Genomic DNA, 13,003 nt, shown 5'->3' on the forward strand with positions numbered 1-13,003 from the left:
TAACTGTTTTTTTGTTAAAAAGGGTGATGATTACATAGAATTTGTATTGATCTATGTGGATGACATTTTATACATAGGAAAACATAAAGAGAGAAGAGAAACTTTTGTAACCAAGCTAAATGAACATTTCTCACTGAAATCTTTAGGCAAAGTAAACAAATATCTTGGTGTTCAAATTAATAAAACTAAAAGAGGATTCAAACTTACTCAGAGAGATAAGATCATAGAGCTCTTAAACAAATGCAATCTAAGTAATGCCAAACCTTGTGATACTCCTATGCAGACTGACTTTCTAAGAAATACTGATGAATCATCCCCTGAATTCAAAGATAACACATTTTATAGATCAGTCATAGGTTCACTTCTTTATATATCTAATTGGACAAGACCAGATATCGCTTTACCCCTCAATTTATTATCCAGACATGTCAGCAAGCCAACAATGTACCACTGGGAAGCTGTTAAAAGAATATTAAGATATCTGAAAAGTACACTAGACTTTTGTTTAATGTTGGAACCTAACGATAATAAAGAACCAAAGCTTACATGTTATGTGGATGCAGACTGGGCTGGAGACACCTCGTGTAGAAAAAGTACATCTGGTTATATATTCCTCTTAAATGACTGTCCAGTTTACTGGTACACTGGTAAACAAGAATTAGTGGCCACTTCAACGACAGAAGCAGAATATGTTTGTTTATCTAAAGCTGCAAATAACCTTGTATGGTTTAATGATTTGATTTCAGATGTTTGGAAAAAACCTGCTTTGCCTTTTGTTATGCATGAAGATAATAAAGCAGCTATTGAAATATCCAGATCTGACGCCATTGGACAAAGGTCCAGACACATAGATATAAAATTTAAACATGTGAGACAATTATCTCAGGATGGATTTATTAAAGCAGTGCATTGTGAAACTTCAGAACAATTAGCTGACATATTGAAAAAACCTTTACCTGCTAAGCAGCACAAATACTTAACATCTAAATTGTATGTTTTGTACTGTCCTGAATCTGAATGTAATTGGTGTTGCATAACGAATCGGCATTTAGAGGGGGATTTGTCAGATGTAAATGCCTTATTCTATAATGTGTAAATAATATATGAACGGGGTATCAGGGGTTAACTTATTCTTCACTTCTTAATGTATTCATATTTCACCACTCCCATATCTAGCTCCACCCATTGTATATATAAGGAGCTGTTTGCCCCCATTTACTTGCTTCTACCTGTGAATATTCAGTGAATATAGAATGCCTAATGTAAATAAAAGGAGATATATTTAAACCTTTAACTCTTACTAAATTTATTGAGTCTGATCCTGAAAATATTGCAACAGAAACAATACAGCATGTGCCTCTCCACTGCCTGTGCTTTCATCTCACTTTTTGTTCTTTTTACAACCCTGTAGTCTCTTAATTCAGGATAGAGTCAAGGCGACTGGGTAGAGCTGAGCATTTACTGGCTGGATGCCCTTCCTGATACCTATGTGATGTTCACAGCACATGGTCATAGGCCATTTTGAATGGTATACAAACATGGTTATATCCCTGTCTATCAATAACAGATTTGGCTGAATGCCAAGCTTCTGGGACTCCCTAGCATTTTTTGCTTGATCTAGGATGCTCACAGTTTCCCAGTTGAAACAATGATTGAATCCATGAATTATGAGATTAAGGAGTTTTCATTGTGTCTTCTAGCTATTGGCTGGTGTTCATGTTCATACAACCTGCTAATCTTCTGTCTGTCTATCCTACATAGTGGCTGTTACAGTTCTTACACTGAACACTGTAGATGTCTCCTGTTTTTTCTTCTTGGGCTATTGGGACTTTCAGTTGTATGTGTGGAAATGCTATACTTTCTAGATGCTACATTTACAGTCTCTGCTGTGAGTCCTGAGAATGGTAATCCAATGGTTGTTCTTCTGATTCCTTGGTATACTTGTCCATCAAACTAAAAGTAGATGGTGAGGGAGAGGCTGATGAGATCCATTTTTCTGGTATTTTAATCTTAGTATATTTGGCTGGGTTGGGTATGTTTTGTAGTACTACTGCATATTTTGATGCATTATTGATTGCTCTTTGAATGTACACTTTTTGCGTATTTTGAAATATTATAGATTTTAAAACAGTTTTATTGGAAGGACATTTTCTGTGCATATGTTTTTTTAAAAAAATAGTCGGGGTTTATGATACAAATTTATTTCAAGACCAGTGGTGGGTTGCTACCAGTTCAGTCCAGATCTTGCGAACCGGTAGTAACGGTGGCAGGAGGCTCCACCCACCTGCCTGGATGTCATCATGGACGCTCTGAGCATGCGCAGAAGCTTCTGCGCTCGCGTGCGCTCCTGTTGCAAACCAGTAGCAAAGGTAAGTGGAACCCACCCCTGTTCAACCCACCTCCTATGGCTTCAGCATATCCATCCCAAATCAGCATACTAAAATGCCATTTGTCTCTATTTGAAAATTTGTTTGGGCTTGTTGCTATTAACACATCATGTAATGTTAAAACTCATAAATGAATTATCCCTTGAGTGGATTAGTTTTGCCTTTCATCTATCCTAAATAGATTTCATCTCAATTTTATTAAGACCAGTTACAGTCACTCAGAAGACCTTCCTTGTGACTGTGATATTTCCAAGAATCATCAGAATACTTCCCAAATTATTCTATAATTAAATACATTTTAAAAAATAATCACTACATTTTAAAAAAAAATAACACTGGAAATCTGTGTGACTCTGCCCTATTTCAGATCTTGGAATTCAAGTAATCATCTCCATTCACAATACCAATCAAATCTATTTGTATGACTCATTTTATTCATCATTTGCATATATTTTTTAATTTTTCAAAAAGCCATTGTTTGCAATGTTATCCTACTATTTGTAAATATGGTGAGTTCTACACTGTTCAGTTAGCTCAGCGGACATGTTTTACAGATGATGTTACTTTACCAATAAAAGAACAGGAATGTTGTTATCATTATTATTATTATTTTGTAAAGAGAAAGGTAAAATTCTTAGAAAATTAATACCAATACCAGTTTTTACTAGTTTTGTAGAGTAACTCTGAGGAAATGGTTTTATGGGGTGATCTTTCAAATTTCATTCCACAGAAAAGTTACTGGAAATTTTATCTATTAATAGCAAACTCATTTTTATTGCTAAAACTTTAAATAGCAAGCATCACCATACCCTCACGCAATAGGGAAGCATCAACAGCCCAGGAGCAATACAGTGATCTGTATGGAATACTTGCATGTTCACTGGCCCCAGGAAGCTTGCTAACTGATGGTTTGGGAGGATGGAAAAACAGGAGGAGGAGAATGGAAACAGGTTGGGTAAGCTGGCTGGGATTCTGAACAGGATAGTTCTAGGTGGCATTTGCAACAAATCCCATTTTCCTCAATCGTCTAGTAAATATTTGAATACTGAAATAAGGAAAATCTTTGTTTAGATAGGATATTTTTTCACACTTATTCAACTTGCAAACATGCTTATAGACCCTATGCACACCAACTGCAACTTGAGCCCAGATGATACCAAAGATGATATGATATGATAACCATTAGATATTAATTACTATTAATCTTCTCATCATTCCTATCACCCATCTCCTCCCACTTATGACTGTATGACTGTAATCTTGTTGCTGGTATCCTTAAGATTTATACTGACTGTTTCCCTATGACTATCATTAAGTGTTGTACTTTATGATTCTTGACAAATGTATCTTTTCTTTTATATACTCCGAGACCGTATGCACCAAGACAAATTCCTTGTGTGTCCAATCACACTTGGCCAATAAAGAATTCTATTCTATTCTATATGCTCCATTATGGTAACCACTTATGTTCTAAAAGTGAGGAATGAGGATCCGTTTATCAGAGATGACAGTCTGTCATAATAGCAGTGTTTTCAAGTCATGCCTTCACGTTTCAAATCTAGTTCTCTGTCTAGCAATCCACTTTAATTCTCATAAATAATCACCCCTTAGATTTTGTTCTCCTTATTGTTTCTATAGGTATTCATTAAACAAACATTTAACATTTTATGTGATTTCTGGAACAGGACAGTCCGTGTTTATGAATGAAATTATAGTTCTTAGTATAATATCCCAGGTACAAACTCAGATCGGGACATATCCACGATTCATGTTGCTGAGACTTCCTTTCCCTCTCTCACAGAAATGCAGATTTTGAGGAACAGAGAAAGAACTGAAGTAAATTGGCCTTTTTTATCCTTCCAATAAATCTTTTCAGAGCAGCTTTTATCTCCATGTTTCTAAGTGTGTAAATGAATGGGTTGAGCATGGGAGTCACCATTGTGTACATGAGAGAAGAAATCATGTTCTGTTCTGGACTCCTGGAGTTTGGCTGCAGGTAGACCCAGCAGAGGGTGCCGTAGAAGAGGGCTACCACACCCAAGTGAGAACCACATGTGGAAAAAGCCTTTTGTTTCCCCTTTGTGGACGGGACTCTAAGAATGGTGCAGAAAATGCAGACGTAGGAGATCACAATGAGGATAAATGGGCCCAATACATCTACATAGCTCTCAATTAGAGAAATAGTTTCTATAACACTTGTGTCTGAGCATGCCAGTCGTAACAAAGGGAAGAACTCACAGAAGAACTGGGGGAGCTCCTTAGAGGAACAGAAAGAGAGAGGGGACATTACCAAAGTATACAGCACAGAATTGAGGGATGCCAGGAGCCAACAGATTGCCACAAGTAAGAGGCAGCGCTTGTGGCTCATTCGTACGGCATAAAGCAGTGGGTGGCAGATGGCCATATAACGGTCATAGGCCATCACAGCCAAGAGATAGTTGTCTGTGTTGGCGAAAGTCATGTAGAAATACATTTGCATCAAACAACCACTGTAGGAAATTGTCCTGACCTGGAAGAGAAGGTTTTGCAGCATCTTGGGGACGGCCACAGAGGCAAAGCCCACATCTGCCAAAGAAAGGTGCCTGAGGAAGAAATACATGGGGGTCTGCAGAAGGCGAACATCTGAGGAAATCAGCAGAACAATCAGTAAATTCCCCAGGACTGTCAGGAGATACATGGATAGGAAGAGCAAGCCCAGAAGGTGTTGATGCTCTGACTGGAAGGAGAAATCCATAAGAATGAAATCTGATGAGTCCGTATGGTTCTCTTTTGCCATTACTCAGCTAAGGAAAAGAATAAGAAAAGATACAGAGATATGCAGCAGTTCACACAGAAGAATACCAGGTTGAATGTGACAAAAGGTAGAAACAGAGGAAAGAAGCAAGACAGGCCATAACATGTGTAGTGCTGGACCCTCTCCTGCCTCATTTCAATAGGTAAGATAAAAGGTTTTTGAAACCAAGAGTGAATCAGGCACACCTGAAGGCATATGATGCATCCACCTTGCTGAAACAAAGCAAATTTGAATTTGACTGGTACTTGCTTCAGACTTGTTTTTGAAGACTGCAAGGAGGCAGGATTTTTTTCACTCTAGAATAAACATTAAAAACTGAAGGTGACATCAAAGTGATTTTCATATGTTCTGCTTTGAGGTATATGATGAAAGACAAGTGGATCAGAAAAGCCCTAAATAAAGCAATTCAAAGCTGACTTTGTTTCTGTAAACATTCGAACCCACATGACAGGAGTATACTTTAAAAACATTTGTTCTTGTTACTGACACCTAGTTACATTACTAAATAGCTTCATGTGATCTGACAGTTTCGTTTGTGTACCTGCCTTCCTTACACATGTCAGTGTTATCACTGAAGTCTTTTGTTACTTGAGTCCTTCAACATCGTTGCTTCGTGGAGGAATTTACTTCTGGTTTAACATTTACATTTAGAAACGAAGCCATGGGAAACTTTTAAGAAGAGGGCGGGGGCTTAAAAAGGAAAGGCATGATGGCTCTGTGCTCTGATACAGATCAAACAGAAAATGATCTTACCTCATTCATTCCTGCTCAGCCTGAGAATATGTTTCTTTGAATCTTCTTTCCACAAATTACATCCACAATAATGGATCTCTCATTAAACTATCCAAGACGTTTCTAAATGTAACTTTCAACCCTTATGTGTCACCTGGATGGGAAAGATATGAAAGTAAATACATTTAATAATAAATAAACTTGGATATTTTCTCCCTAATTGATTCCTTTCCTTTTGGGGATTTCTGTCTTGTATTTGATCTATGCTGAGTTAACCCACAGTTTATTTATTATTTATACTTTATTTATTTATAAATCATATTTATATATCCTATATAACTATAGCTATTCTATAGTTGCTCTCGACAATGACACTTCCTATATTAGAGCATCAAACTTGGTTGAATTATTCTACTTCTCTGATGGAATATATGAAAGGCAGGAGAGCAGATCAAGCCTATAAACCGGTAGTTTGCGATAAAGTCAAGCCAGACACATTAGAAATGTCATAAATTTCACATAATAGTGTACCTATTTATGATATCACAAGAAGCAAAAGAACACAGAGACCTCTATGTAGAAAATTCCAGGACATTTACAAACCTTTTTCCTATAGAGTAAGTATTCAGGCTTCAGACAGTTCAAAGACAGCAGTAACCCACCAGATTCCACCAAGAGAAGTAAAATTCAGTTGCTGAAAGAGTACTGTGAACATGGGGGTAATCCACACATGTATTTTTAATTGTTCCTTTCAATCAGAGGTTCAATTGTCTAATATAGTGCTATTACCTCTTTGCTTTATTACCTCTGAAAATACTACATAACAAGGAGAGAAGAAGAGAAAGATAGACAGCTCACAATAGTGGCATAACAGCTGCATTTTCTACATTATAAAAAATATTCCCTTCCTATTCTGCCCATCACATAAATTCCAAACTGGAAAAACAACACATATCTAAATGCCCATGGATATTTCCATGGATGTTTCTCATGTAATGGCTTAGGCCACTGGGATCTTGTTAATTCTGACATTGCATCTCTTAGGATTCCTCCATTTAGTCAAGCCAAGAGTGAGCTATCAGAATATTCTAATCTAATACAAACAAAACGAGCAGTAGGTCTGAGTAGACTTTGATTGATTTTATGATTTCAGACTGATGAGAGGAGTCCACATTACAGAATAAACTAGCATGCTAGCAGTGTAACTGGGCTAAAATCCTAGATCTTAATGGACAGATTTCTTTGTGAAAGGGATACTTTCTTATGAAGCAGAATTCTACCATATAAACATCCATTACAGTCTATAACCGTGATGGTGAACCTATGGCATGCATGCCAGAGGTGGCACACAGAACCCACTCTGTGGGCACTCACACTGTTGCCAGCTGCTCTTCTGGTTTCCGGCATGTGCATGCACATGCACATACATGTGTTCTGGTTTGGGCACTCAGTGCCGAAAAGGTTCGCCATCACCGGTCTATAACAATATATGACCTACATGGAATGATCTCACTGTAAATTTGGCCCTTTTCCAATCTTGCCATACTTACGCTGAATTTTTGTAGAAAAATGAACTTTGAAAGCAGTTCTAAATTACGTAGGTTACAAGGAGCCTCCTAGAATTTGTTAGCTCTGCCAATTCATTTTAGCACCATCAGAATAAATGTTCTGGCTTTGCTAATAGATATCGTTACTCTCATGGTATTGAGACACTTATTGAAAATAGCAATTATGTTTAACACTTTAGAACTTCCAAAATAGTTGCATTCATACTTAACCTCCTGAACCTCTAAAATATTGGGGTTTGAAGCTGGAGAAAAATCTTGAGGATATCTAATTCCTAAGAATAAACAAGTGGTTGGTGAAACACATCGTAGTTCTCACTTGAGGCAAAAATGACCAGCTATTATGCTGGAAGAGTAGAAGGAAAGAGAAAAGGAGGAAAACAGTTTATAGCATTGATGACTGCATCATTGAAAAACCTGAAAATTTGAGATAGATTGTCATGGAGAATATTTATCTATGTAGTTACTAACAATGGACAATGACTTGATGGCATATAAACAATCGATCAATCATAGATAGCCACACACACACACACACACACACACACACACAAAAACAAATGGGCCATCAGACAAATTAACCCAGAGTCCTTACTCAAAACATAAATGATCAGGCTCAAATTTTTATACTTCAGAGAAGTTATGTAAAGATCAAACTCTCTGGAAAAGTCTATAACCCTGGAAAAGATCAAAGGAAAAAGAAGAGGACAATCAAAATCAAGATAAATGGACTCGATTACAATGGTGATGGGTTCACCACTGGAAGACCTGAAGGACCAGGCCAGGTCCTGGAGAAAATCCATCCTTGTGGTTGCTAAGAGTCAACACCAACTTGACGACATATCAATCAATCAATCAATCAACCAATCAAGGTATTAATGGGAATCATTAGTTGCACTCATGATTAGCTCACTTTATGTTCACTTTATCTCCATGCCCAATGAGAAAGCCTTTAAGAATGCAGAAATGGAAGAAATGATGCTTCTTTTGCTATTCGCTACTTGTGGTATAGCCATAAATAGTGTTCAGGTTCCAACATGTCTAAAAAGCACATACTGTAATGTACACATAGATGTGAAACTGAGTGATCAATGAAGCAGTAAAAAAAGACGTGGGATGGGTCATAAAGTCTGCTACATAAGTAGGAGCTACTCAAAAAGTGCACACAGAGGCAGCATGGTGAATTGAATAACAGGGGAAAAACAAAGAGCCCAGGATTCTGAATCAATTATCTTTGCTGCTGTTGTTACTGCTGCTACTACTACTACTACCACTACTACTACTACTACTATCACCACTACTACTACTATCTTATACTTTTACTGACAAGTCTGAGGGTCTTTTGTCTCTGTATAATTTATGTTTCTGCTGCTTTTATAGATTAGTTTATGTAGTTTATTTTATGTTATTTTTTAATTTTCTATGTATTTTATTAAAAGTCAGCCAATTTATGGAAGGGAAGGGCAATTTTATAATATAAAATATAATACTATAATAAATTATGATAAAATGATTATAATAAAGTATAATATAACCGTGAAATTAATATCAGTAGTAGTAACAACAAATTGAAATAAAATTATATCATTATTAGTACATAAAATAATTTTATTTATTCTACCCACAATGAAGGAACGGTTGGTGAAGATGACAGAATAGGCAGAAATGGCAAAATTGACTCGCTTTAGGGAGAAGACCATAAATTATCATTTATTACACAACAATAAAGATAATATACCGTAAGTACATTTATCATTGACTAGAAACTATGGACTTTTTGCTGAAAATGGGGAAAAAATGAACTGTTGGCTTATGGATGATAAATGATTAGGAATCCATTTCTATTTTCTTGTGGGATCATGTTGTCTGACCGGTGTTTGATCTCTAACCCCATTTACCTTTGCATATATCCAAGGATCCAATTTCCTCCACTTTTAACATCTTCCAGGTACCAATCTGGTATAAACAATTTGCTTCATACTAATTGTATTTAGTTTCCAAAACTACTGTAACCTCCTGGATACAACATAATTTCTTAAAATCAGTCCTCAGCCAACTGTCAGGTGTGAAAGATCAGGTCCACAGATGAAGGTCCAATTAAAGTGATTTATTGCTAATTGTACCTCTGCACAAAAATTGTCCCAAACAACCGTTAACACCTGCTTGGGGTTAAATAAAGGTCAACATAATTCAAGGGAAGTTGGACTCTCTTGTAGCAATGTAGAGATTCTAGGCTGCTCCCTGTTTTAACTACACCCCCAGCAGGGGTGGGTTCTAACCAGCTTTACTATTGGTTCTCTTTGTGCGCGTGCTTTGCGCGCGATTGCCTCTTCGGTTGCGTGCTTTGCGTGCGATTGCCATGCGCAAGCTCGCTTCGCTCGCTTGCGTGCCAAATTTGTGCTTTGCACAAGCGCATTGCAAATCTGCCCAGCTGAGGTGCGGCAATCCGCTCTGCCGCACCTCTCAGCTGGGTGAAAAAAGAAGAAATATAAGGTCGGAATAACGCGGGGGGCAGGCGGGAGGGCCCAGCTCCTGAAGAAAAAGAACTGGTTCGGTGACGTAATAGTGTCACTGCTACCAGCTCGGCCGAACCGGGCCGAACCGGGAGCAACTCACCACTGACCCCCAGGTGCTGCCACTCCTTCTCCTATACCATCTCCACCCCGGATAAGAGGGCATGTTGTGGGTACCATCAGTTAGGGGCCTAATGTGATGAGTCCCAGGAGATTTTTTTTATTTTATTTTTATTTTATTTTGAATTTGTATACCGCCCTTCTCCCTGAGGACTCAGGGCGGTGAACAGCCAAGTAAAAACATCAAGTACAAATATTAAAATACAGTTAAAATATACATATATAAATTTGGCCCCATTAATTAAAAACAATAAACAAAACACTTAAAAACACTTAAAAAAATTAGGCCAGCCCAGCTTGCTGGAAAAGGAAGGTTTTAAGGGCACGGCGGAAGGCACCGAGGTCTTGGATTCTCCTTATCTCTGGAGGCAATTGATTCCAGAGGGTAGGTGCCCCCACAGAGAAGGCCCTCCCCCTGGGGGTCACCAGCCTGCACTGTTTGGCTGATGGCACCCCGAGGAGGCCCTCTCTGTGGGAGCGCACGGGTCGATGGGAGATTGTCGGTGGCAGCAGGCGGTCTCGAAGATAGCTAGGCCCTATGCCATGGAGCGCTTTAAAGGTGATAACCAACACCTTGAAGCGCACCCGGAAGACCACTGGGAGCCAGTGCAGCTCGCGCAGGAGCGGTGTTACATGGGAGCGCCAGGCTGCTCCCGTCACTACCCGCGCTGCTGCATTCTGGACCAGTTGGAGCCTCCGGGTGCTCCTCAAGGGGAGCCCCATGTAGAGAGCGTTGCAGTAGTCAAGGCGAGAGGTGACGAGGGCATGAGTGACTGTGCACAGGGAATCCCGATCATGAAAGGGCCGCAACTGGCCTTCTCTGAAGATGTGCCTTCTCTGCCATGGTGCTCTCCTTATGAAACTCTTCCCCCCCCCAAAAAAAAAAGATTAACTCCATCTCTTTTGATGTTCCAGAAGCCTCTCAAGATCAGAGATATGCTTAGATGGCTCCGTCGCTAAGGTGACCATTCTTATCCTCCCTTTGCATAGGATTTGGTATATTTGTTTTTATGGTATTTTTTTTTTAATTTGGATTTTACTTGTTTATATTTCTTGGTTTTATACCTGTTGTTATTTGATTGTTGTACTCTGCCCAGTCACCTTTTATGAGATGAGTGTCTGTACAGATTAGAGAGAGAGAGAGATAAGAGAGAGAGGGGGGGAGGGAGAGAGATGAGAGAGAGAGAGAGAGATAAGAGAGAGATAAGAGAGAGAGAGAGATGAGAGAGAAGAGAGAGAGATGAGAGAGAATGAGAGAGAGAGATGAGAGAGAGATGAGAGAGAATGAGAGAGAGAAGAGAGAGAGATAAGAGAGAGATAAGAGAGAGAGATAAGAGAAAGAGAGATAAGAGAGAGATAAGAGAGAGAGATAAGAGAGAGAGAGATGAGAGAGAAGAGAGAGAGATGAGAGAGAGAGATGAGAGATATAAGAGAGAGATAGAGAGAGAGATAAGAGAGAGATAAGAGAGAGATATAAGAGAGAGAGAGAGATAAGAGAAAAATGAGAGAGAGAGATGAGAGAGAGAGATGAGAGAGAGAGAGATGAGAGAGAGAGAAGAGAGAGAGAGAGAAGAGAGAGAGATGATAGAAATAGAGATAGATCTAAGTCCAATAGCCCTGTATCTATTAATCCAGAACCAAAACAGAATGATCGAAATTAAAGTAGCAATCTCTATATATTTGAGAGATTCCCCAGCTCTGTAAAATTATCATCTTGGAAAAGAAAGCCTACTATCCACTCCCTCCCACATGGACATAATAATCCTGGGGTCAGTGAGTGAATCATTGTGGGAGTTGAAGTTCAGTCCATCTGCAGAGAACCAAGGTGAGAAAATCTACACCAGCAAAGTGTAAACATTTAAGAGGGCAGCTCTGACAAAGGAATAGAAATGTACACAGAGATATAAGGGCAGACAGAAAAGAAAACAGTCCCTTTTAATAAATGTTTTAAACTGTATTAAGTATGATAGAAACAGGCATTGGGTAATTTTAAATTTATTTTGACTGATTTGAAAATTTACATTGGTACCTTGTACTATACTGTTTTTAGACATCACGTTGAAAGAAATGGAAGAACTCAATTATTGAGAAAGCAGAAATGTTTAGATTCCAGTTTTATTTCACAAAAGAAAATGCAACAGAGAACTCTTTTTAAATTGCTCAGCTTTAGCCGTGGGAAGAAAACACAGTCAACAACAGCTGTCACAGACAAATTGTACATACAGGAAAGCTTTGATGAGGATTTGGCACAGGCAGAGAGATGTGAAAGATGCAAAGTTTGTTTCAAAAAGGTGTGATTCAAAAAGAGGAAACCTTGATAATTAATCGTGGGGAAAGGTGTTTAGGATGACCTTAGCCTGAAATTGAGCTTGTATGAAAATTACTGTATATCTTCCCTATAGAAATAACCTGGAAATAACCTATTTGAGAGCAGAAGAAAAAAATAATTAAAAAAGGGTCATACTAGAAAATAAAGAGATTTTTCCTCAGGCATTATGACATTTCCTAGCCCATTTTTGTAAAACAGACTTACAGAGATATGGGGACATTAAGGATGTGGCAAGAACAAAATAAATATTCTACCTCTATCCTTTTAAATTTAAAAGCCAGAGTTCCCAAAAGCACTCCCGTAATTTTTACACTATACTATTTTAGTAATTTTAATAATTTTCAGTCATCTGTCTTTTATACTGACCAATAGTTTTAAACGGTTTTAGACAACAAATGGAACTGGTTACCATGTTCTGTAATTTTATGCATATGAAATAATGAAAGCATGAAAAAGATGAAAGGTCAGAGAACATCAGGCACCTTTCTACTGATGGCTGTATTTATCATTTTTTTCACACCGATTCAGAGCTTCTCCCATGGCAACTGCAGCTTTTCTTTGAC

The 13,003-nt window shown here is 38.2% G+C and overlaps 1 protein-coding gene across 1 annotated transcript; it reads right to left on the reverse strand.

Annotated features, from left to right (window-relative positions):
• Nucleotide 1: 1 nt before the first annotated feature.
• On the reverse strand, nt 2-5,163 carry LOC139310854 (olfactory receptor 1F1-like; the record flags this gene model as incomplete). The annotated part of the gene is made up of 2 exons (XM_070935087.1): nt 4,256-5,163; nt 2-23 (listed from the first exon to the last, which is right to left on the reverse strand). Coding segments are annotated over exons 1-2 (930 nt in total), but the record flags the coding sequence as incomplete, so codon positions are not given.
• Between the last annotated feature and the right edge of the window lie 7,840 nt (nt 5,164-13,003).

Source organism: Pituophis catenifer, unplaced genomic scaffold (assembly GCF_029215685.1).
Source record: "Pituophis catenifer annectens isolate HBS135680 unplaced genomic scaffold, rPitCat1.0.hap2 SCAF_2, whole genome shotgun sequence".
In the NCBI taxonomy this organism is placed as follows: domain Eukaryota; kingdom Metazoa; phylum Chordata; class Lepidosauria; order Squamata; family Colubridae; genus Pituophis; species Pituophis catenifer.